The 27,709-nt window shown below is 38.9% G+C and overlaps 1 protein-coding gene across 9 annotated transcripts in view; it reads right to left on the reverse strand.

Annotated features, from left to right (window-relative positions):
* Positions 1–618: 618 nt before the first annotated feature.
* Endoa (SH3 domain containing GRB2 like, endophilin-A) overlaps positions 619–27,709 on the reverse strand; it is a 35,266-nt gene continuing 8,175 nt past the window's right edge. For 2 of the 9 annotated variants that reach the window (XM_071703246.1, XM_071703243.1), the window contains exons 2-13: positions 22,905–23,003; positions 14,139–14,207; positions 12,976–13,192; positions 12,393–12,526; positions 12,215–12,281; positions 10,328–10,399; positions 9,718–9,818; positions 9,540–9,643; positions 9,019–9,137; positions 8,299–8,388; positions 7,201–7,319; positions 619–6,868 (exon numbers count right to left, since the gene is read on the reverse strand). In XM_071703246.1, the coding sequence (XP_071559347.1) occupies positions 6,749–6,868; positions 7,201–7,319; positions 8,299–8,388; positions 9,019–9,137; positions 9,540–9,643; positions 9,718–9,818; positions 10,328–10,399; positions 12,215–12,281; positions 12,393–12,526; positions 12,976–13,192; positions 14,139–14,207; positions 22,905–22,955 (1,263 nt within the window). In that variant the 5' untranslated portion in view covers positions 22,956–23,003 and the 3' untranslated portion in view covers positions 619–6,748. Of the gene's footprint in view, positions 6,869–7,200; positions 7,320–8,298; positions 8,389–9,018; positions 9,138–9,539; positions 9,644–9,717; positions 9,819–10,327; positions 10,400–12,214; positions 12,282–12,392; positions 12,527–12,975; positions 13,193–14,138; positions 14,208–22,904; positions 23,004–25,878; positions 26,111–27,709 lie in introns of those variants that run through there. The other 7 variants (XM_071703244.1, XM_071703247.1, XM_071703248.1 and 4 more) reach the window with 7 other exon arrangements.

Here is a 27,709-nt window from a genome sequence, read left to right on the forward strand (position 1 = left end):
ATGCATTATGGATGCGGTATGCCCGTACCCCCGCTGTACGTTACCTTCCTTCCCCCCCCCCCCCCCGCCCCGGTAAATCATGTCACAGGGTTGGTTAACTCTGCAAATGATCTGAAGCGTTGCGCGCCTCGTCGGCCACCCAATCTTTTCTCTTCTCTCTTATTCCAATTTCTTTTTTGCTCTCGCGATTACATTTCTGTATAACAACTGAAATACATAAAAAAAAAAGAAAAAGAAATTTGTTAAGATGTATAATGGGCGTAAGATTATTTAGATAACCGAGTACGATTAAAAAATAAGAAGGTTCTACGTCACGATAATAATAAAATATTGTATTATGAATATAATTAGAGAATAAAGCGACGCGATAATTAAATCTCTCAAATTTCGGAATCAAATTTTAGAATCACATCAACTAAAATTATAGATAATCATTATTAAAATCTTTGCATTACTTGAAGCAGATATTTCAAATAATCGAATCATTAATCAGTACAAAAGAAACAAAAAGAATAGAAGAATAATTTAACGGTGTATCAACACACAATTAACGTTTAATTGTATATAAAGATAAGTACGGAAACAGAATATTCGAAGTGCGGAATAAAATCGACGTCGTGACATAGAGCACACTTTATTTCTCAATTAGTATTATAATAATCATTTAGCATTGACCGAAATCGAATATATATATATCGTATATTTTTCTTTAATCGAGTTCAATATAATCGTAGTAGATTAATTTATTACCAATACAAGTGTAATTAATCGTAATGTATTGTCTGAAAGTATCACTGTGTTGCATCCACTGGTCGCCCCCTTCGCACTTCGTCAAAACGGGGATCAACGGGAAACGGCTCGGGGCGGGGGGTGCGTCCGGGGAGGGCAGGATATTGTCGAGAGGGCACCGATTTTTTTTTTTTCTAATAACGCGCCTCGTGTCTCCCGCAGATCCCAGATTTTCTGGCGCTTACAAAATATAAGTGGACCCGGGACACTTCGAGAAACACGAGATTCGTGCCGATCCCACACGCATACGTGCAGGAAGTCGGAGAGACATTTACGTACAGAAAAGAATGCGAGAAAGGAAGAATAGAAGAGAGAGAGAGAGAGAGAGAGAGAGAGAGAGAGAGAGAGAGAGAGAGAGAGAGAGAGAGAGAGAGAGAGAGAGAGAGAGAGAGAGAGAGAGAGAGAGAGAGAGAGAGAGAGAGCAAGAAAAAGGTAGGGAAAGTGGGAAAGAGGGAAAACACCAGAAGCTCCTATCTCCGTGACCAAGGATGCTCAGTGATTTTTTTTTCTGCGGGGATCGATAGATCCGGCGCGTCCGCTCGATCCCCAAATAGATTAGATTACAATTAGAACGCGGAGAGCTCGTCATGCTCGCCCGAGAAGCACGCGTTTATATTAAAATCTTTAAAATATTTCAATATATAATTGTCCATTTGTTTTCACCTCTCTTTTAAATACATATTCGAATACAACAAATAAAATGCAGTGAATCGTGTAGATTCAAACGAAGTTAAGTAAAGTATTATCCATTGTTTCCAAGATAGTGAGTGAATTTCAACAGAATTATTATATCAATGTTACAATTTTTTCAGTACACTTTATAAAATATAAATAAATATCTACGAAATATTTAAAAACAATATACAATAAAAATTGACTATACACAAAAGTCCGAGCAGTTTAATAAGCGATTTAAATCTTCTTTCGAAATTATCTTCGATCACGGAGAGCTACAAGTATTAATATAAAAATTATATTAAGTGAACTAAAAACGCGTGTTTCTCGTGCGAAGACGCGCGAACTCGTCGCTGAACAATATTCAACATTTAACAATAGCCAACATTTATAGAATAAGATACCGATTTTAGTATTTATCGTTAAGTTCATTCTCTCTCGCGATCGCGCCAATCTCGCCGCCTCTCTTTTTCGTGTTTCTTCTTCTTCTTCTTCATCCGCCATGCCAGATTGCGCGAACCGGTCCACGAACAATCGAACGCAAAGCGCGGACCGACGCGATATATATAAATTAACATAGTTATCACGCAGCAATATAAATTTCTTCCCGCACAAGTAGTAATAGCATATATATGTATATTTCTCTCTCTTCTTCCCCCAGCACAGTGTTTCTCAAATTTATTTCTTCCCATTGCCGATCAGCGAGAATTATCGATCAGGAGCGGATTTGTAAGAGTAATTGAGAATATTTAAGCTCGGGTCCTGCAACTATAAATCAAGCAATCCCCATAATTCCATTCCTGAAATGTTAACGTGACTGTACATAGTACCACAAAGATACCGCCACTTCCTTCTATTTTAAATGTGCAATTGTCTAATTAGGATGCTGTTTTAAAAGATTGACTTTAAATTAAGATTTTAAGCTATACATATCTAATTATTTTATTTAAAATATACCTCATGATTTACTAAAATTTATTAAAATTGTATTAAATATTAATTCGTGAAAATTATTAGGTTTTGCTAGGTTTTCGAAAACTACCAACATGTTGTCTAAGTATCCATATATCTCAATACTGGAAATATCTTATTAATTGCGTAAAATGCCGTAGAATAACAAAAATTTAATTTTTTTTAATTTCCATTGTTCACTGGGGACCTTGAAATTATTAGCTCCGGACCCTGAACAATCATCATCCGCCCTTAATTCTCTACGCGAGATAATCAGCGTTTTATTGCTATCGTTCTAATTGACAAAGCTTCACCAGTCTCTCATTATACGAACAAAAATCATGATCCCACTATGATCGAGCTGTGAGGGGTCGAAGTTGTTTCTTCTAATCTCCGGTTATTCGCATCAGAAATTTAATGACCAATTTTTTACCTTCTCTAAATTAGATTTCTGTTATTGTATATAATGCAAGGCTGATTAAAAATTAAACACGTTAATATCATCTATTTGCAAGATAAAGGTTGAAATTAAATCTTCTTAATTTCAACTATCGTTATCTGTTTTGTGTTATTGTATTATTAATATTGCAGCTCGGTAATTAATTTCTGCCCATCGAAGAGTGCTGGACGATAATTTCGAACCGTACCGTGCATGTTTATTCATATCTAATTTAGATTCTATTTCGCGCAAATTTAAGGAGCTTCCAGAAAGTAATTCCATCATACGGTGACGCACAAACTACACCATGCGAATAACCGAGAGTAAAAATCGTCATTTCCGATGTTCACGTCCGTTCGATGCGGATTTATCGCTTCGCATCGGACAAGATCGCTGGAACGAAAGTGATTCGTAGGCTACGACATAGTTCGAATCGCCTTTACACAAGAGAAAAATTAATATAAACTTCTAGCAGATTACACCCTTCATGCCCATTAATTAACAGAAGTGGTTATCAGTCATATTCGATACAATCGCCCTTCAGTTTTTCGCCCCTCCCTCTGTGCCCCCGTAAATCTTCGCGATGTTTTTGAGAAACACTGATCCAGCGATGGCCCCCACCGGCTAAACACCGATGATGTTAAACTCTTAATATTGCACAACATCGATAACACCTCGAGTTCCGAAAGGGATTTCGTTTTATCTCACAGCGATTATAGTGTAGGTGAAACTTGTATGCGGACCTCTTTTTTTCCACGTTCCACGACTTGTCCTCCGTTTATTACTTGTCAATCTCAAGGAAGGACTTAACTGGCGACGGTGATAGCAGCAAGTGATAACGTCGGTAGTATGTTAATCGATATAGCGATCATAAACTTTAATTATGTTAAACGTGAACGAACGTGCCCTTCGTTATCGGCGTATCGCTCTGCGGGACAAAGAACATTCTCCGATTTGACTGCCTTTCTACTACAACTACGTCACTTTAATACTCGTATTATAGGTATTCTAATTCCAACGGAATGTAAGAGATTATATCACTAATTTAAGCCATCCGTCTTTCTTCATATCGCGCTACACTACGTACGAAAATTCTATAATTTTCTTTAAAATTCTTTAGCTCTACAATCTACTTAGAGAATCTTACGTTACCGTTCGAAAAGTAATTTAATGAACGGCACAAATTATTTGGAAAAGCTGAAACGCTACGAAATCAGATTATCCTACGTCCCCTGCGTATCTGTGTCTTATATCCTATTAACGGCACACTCAATTCGGAAAATGTCCCGAGTCTGAAATCCTTCGATTTAATAGAATCTCGTTCTGAATTCAATGTATATGTATAATCAAGAACGTTTTGCCAGTGCGGCGATTACAATGATATAATAATGACAATAAAATATATGAACAATGATAATGAACAGATAACGCGGTCGGATTTCGCCGTCGCCTCTATCGACAATATGTATACGTGTAAGTAATATACTCTAGTGTCATTACATTATGCTTAGCTGATATCTTGCTCGAAGATTTACCTAAAATCCACGTGGCAACAAATAACCAAGTTCCTTAATTACTTTCATTGTTCTGGCGGTTGAACTCTCATACAAAGTCAGAAAAAGGGGGGGAAAGGAAATCTGACGTCAGGACGCTGCGAAAGTATAATTGTTGCCGGGCGCTCATGTAAAACATACTTGATGTATAAACGTTCTGGGTTAAACGGGAAGTTTCTTACTCCTCATTCTTGTTTTACTCTTGCGCTGTGTTCGAAAGTTAATAATTAATTAAAACTATTGCGTCTGGCCATTTTTCAAACATATACGAAAAACGATATTTACATTCTAAATAATTAATTAAAAATTTCTTTAAGGCGATGCAAATTATGTAAAAAATATCGTAAAGAATGTCGGAAAAGTTTCGGGCGTGTTGAAAATTCAATAAAAAAACGAAATTTAAAAAATTATAAATATTAATATAAAAAATTAAAAAATGTATTATTTTTCACAATTTCACATAGTTTTAAAAGAGTATTAATATTTCTGCTACAGAAACAATCTTTCATTATATTTATTCCGAAACTGTCACAGCTAAATATTTCAATAATCATCGAGTATTTTTCTGCAATTAAAAATAAATGTGAAATAGTAGTATAGTCACGCGAATACAAAAGACAGTTGATTGAACAACATTTCCAATAAATTGATTTTCCATTTTCTCCAAGTTTTGTTTTATCATCAACATCGACCCGGAAGTTTTCTGACAACCGAATTGGATCGTCACTGTCAAAAACAATCAATGCCAGCAACTATAACATCTATAACAATCACAGATAATGATTTCGTGGAAGAGATTTGCCGCCATTTCGAGGTTCGCTTAAAGTAAATCCTAACTTCTAGCTAGTATCGTCTAGCAATGAATAAAAAAAGGAAAAACTGTGAAAACGAAGAACGAACGGTAAGCAGCCGAAAGAACGGTCGTTTCGACTGAGGAATGGAAATACGAATTGCGGTAACATTATTATTATACGAGTACATTACACGAGTAACGAGTTTGCTGCGCCGCGCGGACCAACGCAAAACATGTGCCGCGGTTGAATGATCGAACTCTCGCGAGGAAAGCCGTACGCTTAATTAATTAAGATGATAAATGAGAGTTATGAAGAAACTTATACGCGACTTAGTGGCCAAGAATTCTTTGCGAATGGAGGGCGAGTAAGTAGAGCGGAATAAGACTGCTCCAGCCGTATTAAAATTCACTCTCACGTAACAATTATGTATGTAACAATTAAAAATGCAACAGTTAAAGAAGAATCTCAAGATCACTTAATAGTGTCTTTTATATTGGAAGCTTAATGACTTCTTTTCTAGATTAATATGACATTACTTTATTGAATTATCTAGTACTGATTAGCAAATTCGAATTATTCTCTCTTTGATATTAATAATTATATTATTAATATTAATATTAATAATATAAGTATTAAGCGAAGATATAATCAGAATTGACGCCAATTCCGACACAATGAAGTAATGCTAAAGCTAGAAGCCTCCACTTATCTTAACGAAGAATTTAATAACGGCTGGAGTAATCTCACCCCGTCCGAAATCCACAAGCGATACATAATATCCGGACGAAAGTGTAGTTTGCAACAGAACAAACAGAGCGCCGAGTTATCGGCTCGTTACCGAAACGATACGACACTTTCGGCGGTAAAACTAATTAAATGCCAAAGGGAACTATCGGAAAATTCGCGCGCTCCGCCATAAATCGTTTCACGCTAGGCTCGATTTTCTTCTTTTGTGCACTCGAACTGTATTGAAAATATCTCGAAAGCATCTCAACGAGACGGAAGATAATGTAGAAAAGTAGATGAGGAGAGAGCCGCCCTTGACAGTGAACTGCTATCGTAGGTACTTTGATGTGTCTGAGTGTTTGTATGCGTATGTGTATATATATATATATATAATATATATATGTATGTGTGTGTGTATTAATACAGGTTTCTGCGTGTTCTGTGTCTGTATAATACGTCTATATGTATCTATGCATTCGTGTGCATGTGTATTTCTGCGCGCGCGGTCCTTACGTCAATAAAATACACTATAACATTATATATATACATTAATATGCGTAACAGGTCTATTCTCGGGGGGAGGGGGGTCTATGGGGAAGGAGGTCTCCGTATAGAGGGCGGGGAGAAAGGTCTAGAGAAACTCGGGATTGTGTCTTGGACGTAAGCTTGAAATCGCAACGTAAGTGACAATAGATAGGTAAGATAGGTCGTCGAAAAGTCGTCTAGGTTTTAGGCTAGCTGGAGAGCAGAATAATCCTGTAATGGTAGACGCTAGTGAACGAATACGCAGGGTCTTTGGCTTCAAAATGCGCGGCGTCCTCTTAGGGTAATGGCATTACGACCTGCACGTAGGTCACGGGGAAGTAACCGGTGCGGCCGTCCAGGCTGCCCTCGAACCAATTGTCGTCGATCTTCTGGGTCAAGGTGATCGTGTCGTTCTCCTGCAAAGCAGATGAAGTTAAGATACAAACCTCGGCAATCATTCGCTTCTAAAGAGATCAAGAATCCGAAAATCAAGTTTAAGAAAGACGTTTAGAGAAAAGTAATAAAGGTTCCGGTTAATCGAAGGGATTGGAACAAAAACGAATCAAATTCCTAATAAACAAGATCTGCTTTAAGTATAAAATCGTGAAATCGATTTTTTTAAAATTGTTTGAAAAGATAGAATATCTTTATGTAATTGTCTGAAGAATATTAAACATTTTTTAAATGTTCTTTAGACTTTTTTAAACAACGGCTCAGGCTTTCGGCGAATAATATCGCATGAGCTTACCTTAAATCCAAGTTCACCGGGATTCTCAGGCTCGAAGTCGTACAGGGCTGTGCAGCACGGCGTTCTCTGTGTCAACGGCGTTCTCGCTGGCGATTTGCTCGGCGAGGGCAAGGGTGAAGCTGAAAATAGTCAGCACGAGTGTGCTAAACTACTAGAAGCCGCGCTAATCTAACGTAAAAAAAAACACGTCGCAGTGTGCGTATCGCATCAGGTACGTTCAAACTACACACTTAACAATCTGCCTTGGTGGTTGTGAACCATCTCACGCGGAAAAACCGTGTTGCACAAAGCAGCGGTGTGTAATGTCGATTTCTTTCTAAATGCGAAAATAAAACGTGGCCCAAAACGCTCGAGGATACAATTAAACCCCTCGAGTGAAATCAATGCTTAATCATCAATAGAAGCTGCGTGAGCTAATTGAAATCTTTGCGGCAGAAGGAGACAATTCTTCCAATTTCTACATTATTTGTCTAAAATATCTTAAAGAAAAATATGAGATTTTTCAAAAAATTTATCACTTCTAAAACTAAAAAAATTGTCAAGTTAAAATATAGGAAAGATTATGTTCTCATATGTTATCATTTTACAAAATTGAAATAAATACTTAAATATAAATCCAATTATAATACTTGTAATTTAGTAAAAATTTTAAGTAAAATTTTTAGTAAAATTTGTATAAATCACTATGTTCCTTCTTGCTCAACTTGGATTTCATTCGATTCACTCGATCTAAAAACTATTCAGCGCAACCCTCTTCTACAGGGTGGCACGACACTCTCTAATAAACGTGTGTAGTGATCAGTCATCAGCGTCGTTATAGAAAGCGGTGGAGAATCTCATCGAAAGAAAAAGAGAAAGAAGAAATATGCGCAGTCGGATCGGTCGCACCAACAGCCTCGATTATTAATCCTGATTTTGGACTCGACATCCTGTTTCTGGATCATTACTAGATAGAGCGAGAAACTTTAGGCAATTACGGTGGACGTTAAGCGCCCTTAACAGCGCAACAATTGGTGCAACCGCCCTCTCGCGCGACTCGAAAAGGAATTTGTTTGTTCGCCGGACAGAGAGACGAGGAAACCCCCATGCAAAGTTTACCATTGGTAGATTGTGGCGGGTTTCCGGCCGGAAATAGCTCGAGCTGCGAGCGCTTCCCGTCCGCGAGCGGAGAGCCGGCCCGACTTGACCCTACAGTGTGTCAAAAGGACAGACAGGTATGCTACATTATACACACAGCACAATCGGAGGAATAATAGGGTGACGGTATGACAGTGTGGCGAGAGTGTGCGTGTGTACGTATGTGTGTATTTCGCGCGTAATCTCAGAGGTCGATCCTTGAGAGATTAACATCCGATGCCCGTAATTGATAGTACAATGAATGTCTGTTTAGCGGATCCGCGATTTATCTCTTGCGACATCTTAATCGAACATCGAACGTTCCAATTAACTTTTCAAGCAAGCTTGATTTATATTGCAATACTTGAATCCGTGTTTAAATTAAACGACTCGTATATCCCGTTCAGTTTTGACAAGTTCGCAGTAGAGTTTGTACGTGCGGAAAATAAAATGAAACAGAGAATATTAGACACATCTCGCCGAATATTTTGCGAGAGGCGTTAGACGTTCCACACAGGGTAAAAGAGACAGGAGAATGCAATATATTGGTCAATGTAGTACGTAAGGTAGTACGTAAACGCCACCCTCCCTCTCCCCCTCGGGCATGACAGAAAGAGAATAAGGAATGAGAAACAGTTAACAGCCAGACCACCCGAGTGTCGTCGCGTGGTGTAGTGGAGTATTTTGTGAAATGCATTTTACCGTGAAGAGAGAAGTTCCCACCGTTCATATGGTCCAGCGTCAATCCACTGTCCACATGCAGATCCGCCAGTGTCTTCGGCACGAATTCCAACTTCGGTCGATTTGCGGCCTCTTCTTTCCTGAAGAGTAAGACATTTATCCGTGAGCAATATTATTCCAAGAAATGATTGCCACCATTCACATGCATAGATACAAAAACGGATAACCCGATCTTCTTTTACGCAAGAGATTTTGCTTATTTATTTAGCTGTGAAAAGAAATATGTTTAATATAACGCGCTTTATATTAATATTTTATATTAATATTTTATATTAATACTTTGTATTAATACTTTATATTACGCTTTATATTACGAAAAAATATTCGTAAAGTAAAACGAAATAATTGAGTATGCGTATAACTTTTTTAATTTAAATACTCATTTTTAACGCGCATTCGAGAAAATTATGGAAATCAGTTTCGTATTTGACACATTCTCATTTTTATAACGATTTTTAATCGCGCCATATGATCAGACGTACTTTTCGAAGAGTATTTCCGTCAACCCTTTGAGGACCTCAGTGCACTGTTGATGATATTCGAGAAGAGCTTCGCTGAAAGTTGCCAATTGTGCCACTTGTTCGACCTGCAAAAGAACGACGTAAGAATCACGATCTGTGGCGCAACGCGCAACATCTCGGATTAGCAACAACGACTCACGTCGTTCTCCAGCAGATTGAACATGCCCATCTGCGCCAGATGGAGGCTCTCCGCGAACTTCTCCTCGGCCTGACGAATCTCGTCGTCTGAAACGTGAGAACCTGTTCGCAAACGGTCGCCCCGCCAACGGCATTAAAAAGGTTGCACTACTGGGATTGCTTCGTATTCTAAATCTAAACACTTACAGTATAGCGGGATACAATAAAGAAGCGTAATTAGCTCTACGAGCGCGCAAATGTATTTAACGCTATAAAAAATCGTGTTTAATTAAGTGCCGTTGAGCGCTTTGATAAAATTATCATTTCTAAAACTAGCAACAATGCATAAAGACTGTGCGGCACAACAGTTAAAATTTTTTATTTAATTTAGAAATATATAATTAAGAAGCGTATTTTAGGAATATTTAAAAATATCTTTCGAAAACATCTTTTTGAAAAACCCAAAAGATCCTACATTTTTATTTTATGCAGGTTTATCCTCTAAATTTTTTTTTTTTTTTTTTGAAAATTTTACAGGAAATTTACGGTAGAAGCATACTGATCGATAATATGTAATAAATTTCCAAAAATACGGGATGTAAGCTCAAAATGGCACGTAATGGAAGTCATACCCGCATATGGCGACGAAGTGCCCGATCGCGCTGGACTTCCAAAATGCGGACTGACGGATCTCTTTCCGGTCGCTAATAATTAAGCGATTGCCAAAAACAGATATCACATCGATCATCAGCAGAAAGCGCAAACTCATTCGGAGCAAATAACACAAAAGAATCGCGACCGCGGAAAACGTATCAATAAATTCAAATTAATAGTTCAAATAGCATAAAAGCGAAATATATAAAACTTACAAGAATTGTTATTAGGTGTATTTAACGCTATAAAAAAACCGTGTTTAATTAAGTGTCATTGAGCACTCTGATAAAATTATCATCCCGCCCAACGATCGAGAGTGTCAATACTAATTTATTTTGCGCCATACACACATCAGCAGTATTTACTTATAAAAGTGTTAATTAAATCCAATTAGGTATCTATTATGCTGAACAAATTAAAAATACCAAGTATACTTTAGCTGTTATGCCGAAATTCGTTTAATTTTAACGGACTTGGATCTAACAATTATTACACCCAATATGTTATTCTTATAAAATATTATATATGTAATATAAAGTAATATATCGTATCATTTGTAAAAAAAATTTATTGAGTTACATGATTTAAAGATATTACGTTTAATATTTATATAAACTGCAAATACACGGATAAATAATCTGTTAAGCCACTGCATACATTTTTTTCTGTATTTTTAGCGCTGCAGTAAGCGAGCTAATCATATCAAAAATAATTTTCTCTGTATAAAACGGACATAAAAGAAAAGTATTCTTTTCGCGTTCTACTTTCAAGTCCATATTATAACGCTGATTTGTAATTCTATTTGATCGTGCTCATGCAACGCAGCATGCGAGCAAGGGATCGCCTTTCTATCGCAAAAAAAAAAAGAGTTGCACCACCGGCATCTACTCATGCAACGATTTTATCGTGACAATCCTAATCTACAGAGGCGAATCATGTACGAAACATAATTCTATTTTCCCACACGCATGCCGACAATGGGAGACGAAGCTGTCTTCATGAAGAGCTTAAAAACCCACCGACGTTACGCTGGAAAAGTATAAGTGAAGAATCGAAATGGAAATTGCCTGAAAGTCTCGAAAGTGCAAGCATAACGATCGATATAATCGTCAAAACGCATCGTTCGTCAGCATAATATTAAATAATGCTGAAATTGTATAACAAAAGGAAAAAAGTATCGAGCAATTAAAATTATGTCATAGCAAAAGATATAACCCACGAAGATGAAAAAAAAGAGTTCGAAACTTTTATTTTTATGCATGTCTTCTTTTTTTAAGTACATTTACAAAAATGTATAATAAAATAAATGAATAAAAAAAAGCGTCGTTGTTCAAAAACGACATCTCTGCGGTTCTTTTTTTTTTCACAAAGAGTAACGCGATCATTCTCTTTATTCATCACGTCTCTCTTTCGACAATTGCTCGTACTTAACTGCGAGTTTCTCTCCGTCGGAGGAAAATAATCTCCGCTTCGGTCACGACACTTTTATCTCTTCGACAACGACGATTTCGCAGTTTGTGAGCTTTCGCCGTTATAGCAGTCCCGGCAATACCGTCTTTCGCGTTTTCTTTTATGACACCGTCATCTCGAAAATCACGAGCGCGCGCGGCCACAGCTCCTCTCCCACGCGTCGAAGGGCGCGTCCGCCCGGCGTCATTACTCCGTGTTACAATTCCGTCACGGTTTTTACTTCAACTCATCACACGTAGTCCGCGGGCGTCGCGAGCGACGACGACGTGCTCGTGCAAGGACACGCGCGGCCGCGGCGGCCTGCTCGCGCGCGCCTGAATAAATCAATAGGAGCGCGGAAACGCGAGAGAGGACGAGAAGCGAGGGTAACACGCAAGGGGGAAACCTCAACGTACCTTTCGCCTGGCGTCTTCGCTTGCAATCGAAGTCCAGCCTACGGCCCTGCAGTTTCTTCCGATGGTGCTGAAATCAACAACAAAATCGAAGGTGATCGTACGCGTGCGAGGAGCGTGAAGAGAAGCGGCGCCTAGCCGAGCGCGACTATATACACATCAACTTTTCCAATAACCGTACCATCACTTCTTTGAGATCCTTGGTCTGCAGATGGTGCAGCGGCTCGAGGAAGTTCTGCTTGATGTTATCGTCCAACGAATACTTGACGTCCGCCATCTGCTTCATGGCTTCGCCCATTTCAATGAGAGCCTGGGCTGTAAGGATTGATAAAAGTGGAGCGGAAGATGAGGTGAGACGCTTAGACAATACGACCTATCGATCCTCGATATGTCTTCCTTTCTTTAAGATTAAAATGTCACTAAACCCCGCTGTGAAAACATCTAACTCGTGTAAAGACATTTTTTTTTCATTATCTGAAATTATTATCAGATGATTCTTATCTCCTGCCAAAAAATTGTCGCGTACAAAAAAAGAATGATATATTTTTGTAGAAAAGGAAAGAAGAAAATAAAATCTTTAAACGATATAAACGAATAAAAATCTCAGTTTTGCAAAAATAATAACAATAAGTCGTCTTATTGAAAATAATGTTAAGAGGTGATTCCTCGCGAACGAGAACATTTTAGACAAGAAAGTGCGGATTGAATTTCTCCTCGAGAAACCGTGAAAAATCGCGCAATCGTCGAGTTAAAACTGCATGTACCGAAAACGCTGTCCTCGCCCATTTTCTTGCCATAAGTGAGCATGCAATCGCCAAGTACACCTTCCGGCTGAGGATAAGTGGACGCCTTCGCCTGACCGCTGAGTTTGCTGATACCCTTGACTGCAGCCATCTTCGCCCTCGCCGTTGGGTTTGGTTGAAGGAACTCCTTCGTCTTCATCTGCAGCTCCTCCACGAGCTCGACCGTGACGTCTGTTTTCTATACATGACGTGTTTATGTGAAGCCTCTCGTCTCTTGTCAATTCACTTCGTCGAGAACGTCAAGGAATTCTTTATGAAACTTTGAAATTATATTCGCGATACGCACGAAATGGATTATCGATTCAAGAGTATAGTAATAAGACAACTCATTTGTGAGACTATTGCTCTTCTCGGAATAATACTTCCGCAAAATCTAATAATGCATAAATTCGGGGCATAAATTCCAAAAATATTATCCTCTTTTTTTTTAATTATCCTTTTATTTATTATACAATTCTTTATTCTCTAATTACATTAAATTTATTTACTTATTTAGAGCATTCTTCACATTTAAGAATCGAGAAGATCCAATTCATTTTCGGCAAATCTTTACATTCAAAAGGTTTTATTTTATTAAATAACTCTTGTATAAGATTTGGGTTATACAGTCTTATCTCAAAATTAAAACTGTTATCGAATTCTAAAAACAGTTTTAATAATATGAGAATGCACACAGAAAATCGTAATCAGAAAATTAAAAGCGATTACAAAGATGGAATTTACAAACGGTTCTCGACATAAATTATATCGCGTTATCTATGTTATGGCGAAGTTAAAAAGCGAAGTATTCTAGAAAGAAGCCGGCGGTAAGAAGTTTTTCCAGAACTTCGTTTTACAACACAGTCAATCTCGCAACTTCTGGCTTCTGGCTTCATATAACAGGAAAACGTCAAGAAAACGTTTTGAAAGATAGATAAGATCCTCAGCGGAGCCAAAAAAAGCCAGGCAAAATCTTTGAAATTCAGTCATAATGCCAGTAAATAGAACATGCTAGTCATCTCGTTCCTGACGTCCTCACAAAGGAACCGTGCGAAAATGTGACGCCTCATCTCACACGCACATACATCTTGAGAGAGACAGGAGAGGGAGAAAGAGAGAGATGGATACGAAAATACACTACTCACCCTCTCCATATCCACGAAATCGACGTCGAGCTTCGTTCCCTCCGCTCCGCCCATCTTCTCCGTCATGTACTGCAAGAGAGATCCGTTTAACCTTAGCTTAAAATCTATAGCTGCTGAATGAATAACGCACTTTACCCATTTTACAAATCTCTTAATCCGACCTGATAAGATCGCGTGAAAGATGTGCTTGTCAAAACTTGGGTCGATTTGATTTGACAAAATTTCTCGAGACTTATTTACTCTCAAGCACTTAAGTGAGATAGGTACATCATGAAAGTCATCGACATTTTATCTTCTATTTCAACGAGCGTTTCGTTGAATAATTTATGTTGAATAATTTATGTTAAGTAATAATAATAGGTTTAAAATTTACTCGTTTATTGCCTGAATTGCTTTAATTATAAGCGTAGAATTTTTGTTCTCAATAAAACTTTAGAGACTTTAGAAACTTTAGAGATCTGGATATATTAGAACTCTTGAAAAAAAGATATAAATCGAAAATAAACGTAAGCGTAAACATACAGAGATTGACGATAATTTAAGACTCCGAAAATTTGAATATTCAAGAATAAAAAATTTTAAAAATCATTAAAAAACGGCGAATTTTTAAAAACCATCAGGTTTAAAAGAGGCAAAAGACTGATATGTACGTATTTTACTTTTAAAAACTTCCGTCAATCTTAATATCTCGGTCGATCATTTCACGCTTGTATGATTACTACCCCACGAACGAGATCGTTTCCGAAAATGTCTTCTTAGATTACGTAAACCGCGCTATACGAATGCGAGAATATAATATTTCCACGGACCACGTCGGTTGGACGAGGTCAGCTAGTCGTAAATCGGGATCGTCCTGAAAAGCGGCAGGAGATTTCCTCGGGATACTTCCGACTTCCGACAAGGGGATATCTCCGGAGAGAGAAGTCAGGAGCTAAGACTTTTTGAGAAGTATCACGGAAAGCGTACACAGAGGGGAGATGTTAATGGCAGAAAAAATATCATCGACAAGGGAGGGGAACGGTTCTTTCCTCGATCAATAATACCCGCAACAATAATGTCCGTCGATCTGCCAAGACCTACGAAATATATCGCCCCCTGTCTTTGCCAATGGCAATGGTGAAAAAAGGACACGCATCCTGCCAAGGCTCTGGAAAATAGGTCAGATAAATTGGCATGCGAGCGCATACGCAACACGAACGACTGTACAATTTCTGCTAAACGAAATTTCAAGAGTGTTCGCTTCGAGATTACTCCAAAACTTCGATGAGCTCCATCAATTATATTTTATTGAATTAACTACTCACGCGTGTCAAAGTTACGTACATTACCGGATTTAACGGATTTAAAACATGAATATCATGCAAAATTTTTTCGATATTTTACCGATAAATCAAATTTCATACAATCATTATTGAAATTTGCTAATTATCTGCGCAAGATCAAATTTTTCTTACGAAACTTGAGTTCTGTGTTATCTAAAAAATTGTGATATTAACACTATATAATGTATCATACATGATGTATAAAAAAGTTTGCTAAAGTATAATAATTTGATAATGGCAACACTGCAAAATTAAAAGTCAAATTGCACCAACAGGATCAAGATTAACTAACGGGGTTAACGATCTCTTTGCCTTTCTTCCTTCCCCCTTCTCTGCTTTTTTTCTCTCTCTCTCTCTCTTTCTCTTTGCTTTCTCTTTTCTACTTAAAAATTTCTGTAGTATACAAACAATGGAAAAAAAGTTACATCAAAGTTAGCTATCGGTATTCTTCTCTAAGCTCTTTTAAAGTCCTCTTCTAAGTGCATTTTGCGCGCATAACTCAATTTTGTTCACGCAAATTCAAATATTTACCCCGGTAAGGAGCAACTAGAATTCTCGATAATCGCAAGAATATCCGATCAATTCGCGATCTCACATTCAATTTAAAAAAAAAATCAACTTCCTTGTGTATGTCGACGTATAATGCCGTGCGATTTGTTTTTTTCCTGTGAAATCAATTGTATGCAAAAAGAAAGAGAGTAAAGGACACGGAAATGGTATCGTACGTTTAATCGTGCTGAGCGGCGAGCTTTGCAAGTGGGATTACTCGCAGGAGAAGAAGGGACAGAAAAAGAGACAGAAAGAGAGAGAGAGAATGAGAAAGACCCTGACCCATTTAACGACGACCCACTTCCAGAGATGTGCACAGGGATGCCGTCACTCGTATCCCCGTAAACGCCATCCTGGAGTAAATTTGACCCACATCGCGTCTCTCGCAATGTCGCGCGCTTTATACCGACGAGCATCCAGTTTCCGGCGATTTAGAATCGCGCCTATGAAATATTATGATGGACGTCTCCATAAACGGGATCATCCCGATACGGGAATCATAAAATTTGAAAATTTTCTGTGGTAAGGAAAAAAGTTTAGGGTTTTTTTTCCCCCCCAGAAAAACTGTTACACTGAATTTGTACTGTAAAGCAGATATCGTAACGTGGCAAAATGTCTGTTATTTGTTGCAAAAAATTGCTTTATTACACTTAGATTAAATTATGTACAAATATCCGTGTTTCTATTGCAATTAAATTTATAATAGCCCGTAATTGTATTAATAATATTGTAAAATAACGTAAATGATAAATAGAAAATGGGCCTCATGAGCAATCACGTAATTCTTTTCTTTATTCCAGGAAAGAAGAGAAATAAAACTACAGGATCTCTATTAAGATTTCATGAATTACAAATTATATACATTCTAGATTTGTGTTAAGACCGGTTCTATTTGTAACCGTTTCTCTAACGACTTCGATAACGTGGATGACGTAAAAATATAATTGGAAAAGCGTCATCGGCGAGATTGAAACCCCGAAGGAGCGATATATTTATAACCGATTCATAACTCTTGCAACGAGCGGAAACTTAAAACTCGATCGGCTTGAATAAGATCTAAATTGCGCCGCCTGCGCCGGTGCAGTCGCGGTTTGTATCGCAAAACTCTTAACACACATTCGGCGCTGACTCGCGTCGCTCTTTCGGCTTTAAAGCGCCTTTAAAGTAAGGTACCCGTGTCACGGATTCGATAAGGGTGTCAATCTAAATAAGGATTAATCGCGCCAATCAACTGGCACATTCGTGCCTGAACGAGACCTTTGCACTCGCAACCAGATTGACCGGTACGAGCATCGAATTTCACAGACGTGTTCGCTCTTGGGCGATACCGAGTCGAGATTAGAATTACACATCCACGAACCGTATCCCCGAGATAAAAAGAGAAACGAGTCAGAGAATCTGTCCTTTAAAAAGAGACGACAGGACATTTCAGTATTTAAATATTGTTAATCGGAATATTATTAATTACATTTAATTTCACTAAATGTCAAGTGCCAAATATAATTTAAAAACCTATGCAATGAAATTATCCTCTCCGTATTAATTTCATATTATTTTTGATATAATATTGATTAAAACGTATTGAAAGCAATCGACTCGTTCACATCAATTAATTCATAAATTTTTCCTGTCATATTGTACCTGTTATTTTACAATATTCAATGTTTGTATCTCGCTGCAAACGTATATTTACCATTAATGTTACGATAGCATTTGTGGTTTCGACTACAAATAATATTATTCATGTGAGAACAACAATTTAAAAAGATTATTTATGGAAATATTTTTCCAAATAATTTATATAAATAGTGATTCATTGTTTTATTAAATTATATATAACCATTTGATTGACGTCGAACGCACGTGTAAGCGTTATTGTTACCGAGGACGATGTGTGTACCTTTAAATCTCTCGTATGTGCGCGCACACGGGATCGAATCAAATTTCAGGCAAACACGAGAACATGCGGAAAAGCGAAGCACACATTCTCGAAAGCTCGCACGGTCGATCGGCTCGTAACATCATCGGCGAGTTCACGACATCGCGCCGTAAAAATATCCGTTCGCCATCGTCCTAACATCGATAACGACGAACAGGACATCCGGCGATATTGCGGGGTTCGATCAGGCGGCGGCATAACAACGCGACACATCACACAACGGTGCGACGATGCACTTAAAGCCCCCACATTCGCCGCACCAGCCGCGCACATATATCGTGGCGAATGCAATTAGGGCACATAAAGTGAGGTAGGCACGTGCCATGCGGGCGTGTATATATACGCGTGCGTGCGTGCGTCCGATTCCAGGGTTTTTCGCGCTACGAGATAAACATGCAATTTTCGTCGAGGCACAATATGGTGAGCACGCGTTATTTACGATGCGCAGTAACGCTGTCGAACTATCGCTTTATATGCGAAAATAGATGTATGTATACAACGATAGTCGGAAGCGTCTTCAATAAATCGTAGTAGCTAGCCAGTGCTTGCGAATAAAATGCCAGTATTCATATCAAATTATAAATAATTAAATATAATCGCTAATATAAGCATGAATTTATCTTCCTCTCTCTCTCCTTCTTTTTAAACTCTTATGATTTTGCTTTAATAAATACATTTATTAAAGTTGAATTATTCATTTATTATAAAATTTATTATGTTATATCAAAGTACAATGAATATGTTAATGAATATTTTAATTACTACATGGAGAAACCAAGCCGAGCTTCTAAAAAATTTCTATATTAAATATAAGCGTTAAACCATAAATATAACGTAATAAATAGAATGAGATAAAATCGAGGAATCCACCTGTTCTAGAACGAAATAATAAAAGCTCATTTAATTAATATTTATTAATTTTTATTTTTATTGCTTTTATTTAATTGAACAAAATTTTTTACTGGATACATCTTAAAATAACATGGCATTTGTCATAACGCGTTGGCGCGTTAAAAGTAGTTTGGATGCAGATATCTCGCCGACGCCGCGACGCATCGATCGGTGCTTCTCGTTTATTATAAATATATTCGAAGGTGGTGTGCACAATTAAGGGTGCAAAGGTCAGAAGCTGCGGCTGCCATCATCGTGCATCACCGAGAATTTCGGTAGCCGCGGATCGTGCTGTTCCCGAGAAGTTACCTGGTCGACAGTTTAAAGCTGCTCGTTACACAATCGTGCCTCAGACAGGCAATAATTCGCATTGTTTCGCATACTTTTCGCTCGCCGCTTGCGCCTCGCCGCCGTCTTCGACGACATGGATTTTCATTTGACATTTGCGACGGCCCGCAATGCGGTAATTAAGGCCGGGATAACATCCCGCCAACGCGAGACGCGACATCCCCTTGGAAACTGTATTAAAACTTAGGAGAGTCTTCCTTACGCTCAATTCTCGCGGCATAAATCAAGATACATGGCAAAATCCACCGTACCAAGTCTGTACATAATGAAAAGTAAACGTAATGGAACAGCTACAAAGAATTAAATTAGTTATTATTTTATTATTTATTCCCTGTGTCTTGTATTTAATTTTATCGTCCTTATATTTAATTTACTTCTATACTTTCTGTATTATTAAGAAAGAAATACAGAAGTAAATTAAATATAAAGATAATAAAATCAAATATAAAAAGGTATAAAATAGATAATGAAATAATAACTAATTTAATTCTTCTGTGCGGATTCTCTGTGGAGTTTCGTAAATCATAATATTAATTGCGGAAAGCGCAGTAACTGTATTGGTAACTTTTATCGATATTTCCCCTCGGAAAACAAACTGACGCATTTGCATAATCGCAAATAGTACTTTACCGTGTACCTGCAACTGCGAGCGGCGCATGGGAATAATTGCAGCAATTTTCATTATTACGTCTCGACAATGCACACGGTAGAAATGCCATATAGGCAGAATTTCGCACGACACATAAGCGCGTGCATCGCGCCTCGTTTAACGCGAAGCGCAGAGAGCCTCGCGTCTTTAATGTTAAGAATTTCATAATCAAGTTTTCCACGGTATTTAGAGCGTAAGTTACGCATGACGCATGTCCAACGAGATATTTCCATCGTAGAGATTTTCGCCGTCAAGGGCAAATAATTGCAAAATTAACTGAAAGGTACTAACGCAAAGACAGGTATATTAAGCTGTCTAAGCCAAATTATTAGAACACAAAAAATTTTGTATGGAATTAATTTGCTATTTTCTATTTTTGATTTTAAAAGTAATTTTTTTCTCCAGCTATTAAAAAATTACGAAGTTAAGATTAAGCTATCCAGCCATTGTAAAAAAAACATATACATAAGTCAAAGCAAAAAGTTAATAATACCAAAATTATTTGCTACTTTTTTGCTATTTTTTGGTTGCAAAAGTAATTTTTTTGCTCCAGCTTTTAAGAAGACATCAAGATCAAAATGCGGCGCTTAAGAGTAAAGCACATTAAAAAAAATAATTTCTCGCATTATTATAGCATCAGAATGTTCCCTGAATTATTTGCTCTCAAGATATCCAAGTCTCGAATTTTTTGCTCGCAAAATAATTTGAAAAAATTTATATTTTACTCATTATGTAAGTCTGTTTCCCTTTCTAAAAAAGGCATGTCATCGATACTTGAATCTATCGAAGTATTGTTGTCAATACTTCGCGATGCCGATTGATTCTCTCACTACGCTTACTTCACGAGCATCTGTCATGTCGCATATTTTGACAGTTTTGTGTATCAAAAGGTTAATATTGTAATGTAATAGTAATGTAATAGATAAATAGCGCATGCGCGCGCGTAGCGCATGTCTGTGATGTCTGGTGTATAAAATATCTCGTTTTTTTATTTTTTCTATATTCCTATTAGTTATAGGAATAATTTATTGCTTTGACTTATGTATATGCTGTTTTTTAAAATGGCGTGGCAGCTTAATCTTAAACTATCCAGCCCTTTGCAAATTTTTAATAGCTGGAGCAAAAAAATTACTCTTGAAAGCAAATAATAGCAAATAATTAGCAAATTAATTCTATATAAAAATTTTTCTGATAATTTGCCTTAGATAGCTTAATATACCTCGCAAAGACCATGCGGGTCAACCACGCCCACGCAAGCACATTGTGATACAATTACGCTTAATCTTGTATAATTACGAGATATTATTCGAAATAATAGATTCTAACAAGCTACTTCGAATCAAAAGCAAGATTATCAAAATAAATGGTATATTAATTCTCATTCGTTTGACAAATTTACGCTTATTATTAGTATTAGTGTTATGCCGTTTTTATACATATTTATTCAAGTAAAAACAAATTAGATAGTGTCTGATGTTTTGCGCTTCCAATTTAACAAATATATAATAATTTATCATTTTGTTATATCTCTGAGTTTGTTATGTCTCAGCGGATGTTGTTTCTATTTTGATGTGAAATTCTTTGTACTTTTAATTTTGAAAATCTGTATACGACCTCGTTTCATTAAAGGATCATTATTGATTTGTTAAGCATGTCTCTTTCAATTAACAATTAGCCGTAAATTCGTCACGGTCTCGCTGCGACTTTAGTATTGAGAGCAAGCAGCAGCAACCAGTTCTTCTCTACTCGTCATTTCAAGATTAAACGTGACAGCGTGATAATGCCGCGGCTGCAGTTGATACGAAAATTCTCCGCACACAGCATGCTGGACCAAATGATAACTCGCAACAACCAGTTGTCAAACTTAGCATTCTCAGTAACATTCCAATAAATGAATTGTGTAAAACATGCATTATTTTCCGCACTTGAACGCGAAAAAACAATCGCATTATCTGCTAATGGGAAGAATATTTTCCTGTTGATGTAAAATACGTATACTACACTAGAATATTGCCCGTAATTCTGAGATTCCCCCTCTCGTGTTTCACGCATTCCAGACTCATAGATTTTTATCCTCGGATTCTGAGATCCTCCGCGAGAGAGATTCTCCAGTAATAAAATTCCCATATGTACATCGAAAATTCTAGAGGAATGCCGGGGGATATCGATTTCACCGACGCAAGGACAATTCATGTAATAATATTTCACGTGATAACAATTAATCTGCGTTTCGCAGATCTCGGAGTTTCGGAGAGCTCGTTTGCTTGTTTTCTCGATTACATTACTTAGCTATTGCGGGGAGCGTCGCGGTGACGCCGGGTAAATCTGGCTGCGTTACGCGAATATCACGAATTTCCCGACGACGCGTAATCGCATTAAGACACCGCGCGTTTCACGGGGGACGGACGGCGTTGGCAGTCGAAAGTTCGCGACGCCTAAGTAGCAATGCATCGCCGGTAATTGGAGTAATGTAGCCCGAGAGTCGTCGTTAATGTGGACGATTAAACTTTCAACGGTGTTCCACATAATGAATACGTCGTATCGGCGAATCGTGCGCGCCGCAGCGGATCGTTAGCGCGATGCCTACTTAGTGCTCCTAAGCACTAAATCAATAGCGTAATAATCGTAAAGCGTTTTGTCGTTTAATCCAATGAGAATAGTTAGTTAAATTGAAATAAACTAGAGTTTAAAATAAAATTTCGCCAAGGAAAAATCGAATTTCAATTACGCGAACCGCGGTACCAATTTAGATACCGTTAAAAGAAATCGACAAATTGATAAAAGAAATAATCCATGCGAGGCGAATACTCGGAGGATAAATAATGCCTTCTGTCAGCGCTGCGTATTGATTTATTATTATTCAGTCAGAAGAGATATATATCTCAATATATTTCAAATAATTTCAAAAGATATTTCGAAAGTTATTTAGCGTACATTGCTTTCGAAGCTCAACCTCCGTTTGCGGACTTGTTATTCTTATGGAAAAGATATTATCGATTCCGTGCATGGTGGAAAGATCCATTGTCAAGTCGCCGAAGGAATAAGACGCTTCCACGACGAATGCTCACCTGATTCGCTTTGTTGATCTGCTTCTTGAGCCCGGCGAACGCCATGGTCATGCGGTCGTGTCGTTGCTTCCCGGATCACGCGTAAATCGTACCCCGTAACTGTAACAGAGACGGAAACGGGGAACTGTCAGACAGGTTGCACGTGTGAATCTCTATACGACGCGACGGAGAGCCTCGTATATAGAGAGAGAAAAGAATGAAAGTTGCGAGCGTCGGGAAAAATAGAACGAAAGTTTCGAATTTACGGCCGCGACGGCTGTTGGCCGCTCGCCAAGGCGAACGGGATGATTTTCAATGTTATCGATCGGCCGTATGTTTTCCAGCATCATGACTCTCTCGTCGCTGATGTAACTAGCCGGTCGCCTCGCCTCGCCTCGCGTGCAGGTGACGAGACGGAGGCGACGGCGATGGGGCCCTCGAGGATGATCTCACACGCGTGAAGCCGTACGTCGCAACGTACCGCCGACCCGACCTCTTAACAGGCTCTAATGAGAGTAAGTAATGCTTGCTCTTATTAACGGACGGCACGTATCGATAGTTCCCTCACGCGCGACTTCCAAAGCGGCTACTGCAGCTTTGGCGCGGCGGGAAGTAAAAAGAACCGTCAGCAAATTTTGTGCGTACAAATCATAAATTTACAACCCTTTAATAAAGGCAAGCGATACGCTGTAAATCCATTTAATCCATGGTTTATTCAAATCTGTTGACCGCGAGTCACAGAACTTCTCTGTCATATTCTATAATCCGATCGATCAGCCTGTATCTATATTGGGATTGTTGTGTTACAGCAAGTTATGCGTGCATTTATTAATGCAACTGCGTATATCGATTTTTCATAAAGGTTGGCATGCAGAAATGTCGCAATAAAAATAGAGGAAGCGTATACATTTGAAAAAATTTATGAATGACAAGTTTACGGGATGACTTAACAATAACGAGTTACCGTACGTCGCGTCTTAATAAAAGGCAATATACTGCGAGTCGATAAATTTATATATATGTTTGGTACAATACAGAAATTTTATTCGCAAAACCTATAATGATGAATTAAAGGGAATTTGCTCGATTAATAGTAAGTGACATATTTCTCGTTGATGGCTCTCTTGGTGTAAATTCTGCACATCGAAATAGATATGTAATATAGCAGAGAGGTTCCAGCAACGAGATATGCATAAATCCATGGCAGATTTCAATAAGAGCAAGCGCCGGGTATCAATCGATTCCTGACGCAATATCCACGAGGCTTACTAGGTTAAAAGTTTTACGTAACAAGAGAATCTTAAATCTTAAATGATCGCGAAATATTTAAATTTTAAACGCTAAATCTGCAACAATCGAACAGGAATGACGATAATATCGACGTATTCCCACGAATACAGCAACATAAGTCTCTTATAAACTCTGAATAGGACTCTTAGAGCGCGAATTTCAAGAAAGTACGCGTATCGAGCCGGAGAAGCTCTACAAGCAGGCGCAAAGTCCATAATTGACCCGAGCGGTCGGCGATTCCGACGAGCACAGAGGTCGTCGGAACCTTACGCGATTAATTAATCTCATAGCACTATAGCCGAAGGTAAGCCGAAGGTAAGCCGGACTCAAACTCTTCACGCTCACTTTGCGCTCTCGCAGAGTCGTCGTGAAAAATCATCGACCGACGAAAACTCTTTCCGAGCGATCCGTGTCGATCGCAGGAATCGAGGTTTCCGCTAACGTGCATGCCGGCAGCGGAATTCGCCGAAGTGAATAAACGCCCCGTTAACGAGAAGAACCGCTGTCTATATATATTCCAGAATGGCACGCATTGATGGCACCGCGATATAACGTCGAAATCCTCTTACTTATAGCAATGAGCGTATAAATGAATGCAACATCTTCATTAATAAGCCTGGAAAGACTAATTGTAACCCTGTAATAATCGCGAGAGCTTTATTAAACGCACGACGGTTCGATCGACCCGATCGGTATCGCGGCTCCGAAAGATCCCCGAGGTAAATCGGAGGCAAGGGGACAAGGTTCGGCAAGTGGGCGATTGGATGAGAAGATGGAGGATTACTGACACAGTCCCGACAACAACGGTTAATGTCCGTCCCGACTTCGTTGCGACACAACAATTGGACCCACCAATGTGCTGCGCCGTTAAGCGCCGAGTATTTGCACTCTTAAGTTAAATTCGCGTGCCTTAACAGCTAAAATTTATCCTGCTAATAAATAAACGGACGGTATAGTGGAACATAATATTAAAAGAATAGATGGCAGTACTGAATAGTGAAATATAGAGTCATAAAGATAATACGTGGCGCAATAATCCTATATCTGATGAAATTTAAGTAGAAAGTTTATGCAAGAAGAGAAATGATAAGATTAGATAAAGCTGCAGTAAAAAAAAACTGCGGTAAAAACTGCAGGAAACTATATAATATTCAGCCGGAATATAGTTAGACGTGTAAAAGACTATAACGTAGGCTGCGAGTGGATACACGATATCGAAAAGGATAAAGATACTACAGTAGGTAGCACCTGGTGGTATAGCACGGGAATATAGAGAGCTATACGTACGCCTCACCATATAGGTAACTATAGTGTAGTGCTAGGTCAGGTAAAAATGGACTATAGAAAGGGACCGACCGATCAAACGCGCAGGTAGATGAAGACAGCCACGTTAGTAGGTTCAGAGTACAACCCCCCCGGCGGCGATCAAGAATTCTAACTCATCACCCGAGCTCGCTATACCCAGCGGCAACGTCGTCTCGTGCCATCCATAGGGACGACGCGTTCGCTCCGGAAAACCCTGTATGCGTCGCACTGCACACGATACCGAATTGCAAAGAGCCGCGACGGTCCTCGCGCGCCGGGAAACGGGAGGAACGACCCGCTGGGACGCGATAACGCTGCAAAATGCAACGCGCGGTAGCGCGGTGGACGACGGGGGCCTCGCGATGCAAAATACAAGCGCAAGACAAGGAGCGTGTCTCACCTCTCTCTCTCTGAGCGCTCTCGGCCCCTCCGGCCGCGAACCGGATGCGCACCCCCAAACGCACGCCCTGGTGGACACGGGCCGACGACGTTGGACTCTCGACGTTGGACTCGCGTCGGCAATGGAAACGGGACGCGAGCGGATGCGTGCCTCTACGTGCGTGGAGGAAACAGGAGGGATCCGCGTGGGCCCACGAGCACCGCGAGAGAGCACCCCACTGACTACTCTCGTACGTGATCGGTCTCTCGCACACCGCCAAGTCCCCTGCTAGGGGGTAGTTTTCTGCTGGCCGATCGATACGCGGCCACGGCTCGGTTTCTCGGTCTCTCTCTCTCGCTCGCTCGCTCGCTCTCCTCCCCTCTCCGGTTCCCTCCTCTCGCTCTCTCGCTGGTCCCCTCTCCCCGTCTCTCACCCGCCTCGCGTTTCGATACCATTCCCTACCCTTTCCTCTCGCGATAGCCACCTCTTCCGTCAGGGACGGATACAGGGAGGAAACCGCACGGAGGTTGAGTTAATTTCTTCGTGTGTTTAATTTCTGTAAGACGTTCTCCCGAAGGCTCGAAATATCATCTCGCAATCAAGAATTGTAATAATAATCGTCATTAGCTTCTTCTCGGTCGGAGAATGTGATTCTTTTACTTCCAACACAATTTCCTTCTGTAAGTATTTTCAAGATCCACCTCTGTTCTGCCCTTTCCCTATATCGTCCTCTCTCTCCTCCTTCCACGTGCGCCGCAACCCTCGACTTTATTCGCGCGCGCCTTTGCTCCCTTTATACTTATACCGGGTGTCTGCTAACGGAGCGAGGAGTCATTGCGGTGTATGCTCACTTCTGGAATTAGCGCGCGCGCAATAGGGATGAATAGGGTGAACAATGTTTGTCATTTCCTGGGACGAGACAACATGTAAATCCCCATTCTTATGAACGAAATCCAATTTAACACGGTTGATCCGCTAAGCAGAATATTAGTACAAGGTGATGGAGACAGAAATGAATATAAATGAAATTTTTATGAATTATTTCGCTACTGTGTAAAACGTGAAGGGGAAAGGAGACGTTTTATCGCTAAACCACTCCCGTAGCAAATAAAAAAACTTTTTACCTGTAACGCAAAAAGAAAGTGGAAAAATGGATCTATGAACTAACAGTTACGAATAAAAAAAATTATGCATTAAAAATTAAATATTTATATCACATTTTAATCCTTTGAAAAATTGATATATTATTTTTTCCTGTGTTTTTTCTATTTAACTTTAAATTAGAAAGAATTGTGATTCTATCAGTTACATGTCAAAATATTTTTTTGACGCAAGATCTTCTAGTTTATTTGTAGAGCGAGAGCCTACTGCTGTTATATATTTCATATCCCCATACAGAGATATAAGATTTACTTCTTAAAGTCTACACTTAAACATTTAAATTCTCGCTTACTACATCGTTTCGTTGTTACAACTGCAGAAATTCTTTCATGAGACATCTGTCAGAGAATTGTCTGTCTATAATAACACCCCTGCAATATAATCTACAAATAGCATAATAGTTCCATGATATTTCTCGAATATTCTTCTGGGTCGTTGACCATCCGCGTATATTGTCTTTCTCCAAGGAAGAGCTCTCTTTGTAATCGGATAAAATTACAAGAATAAATAAGCCCCCTCGAAGAAACGAGATTGATAATAAAAGCGAATGAACGAACGAGCGGTATAAGGCGAATTGATTTTACAATTCATTAATATCGTCCTGTTTTAAGAGAGCCTTTCCTACTCTCCTCTTGCGCACTGTGTACGCGTGACAATAGTCTCAACGACGTATCAATTATGAATATAATCA

Source organism: Temnothorax nylanderi, unplaced genomic scaffold (assembly GCF_030848795.1).
Source record: "Temnothorax nylanderi isolate EJ_2023f unplaced genomic scaffold, tnyl_v1.0 TNYL_tig0035_pilon, whole genome shotgun sequence".
NCBI classification, from domain to species: Eukaryota; Metazoa; Arthropoda; class Insecta; order Hymenoptera; family Formicidae; genus Temnothorax; species Temnothorax nylanderi.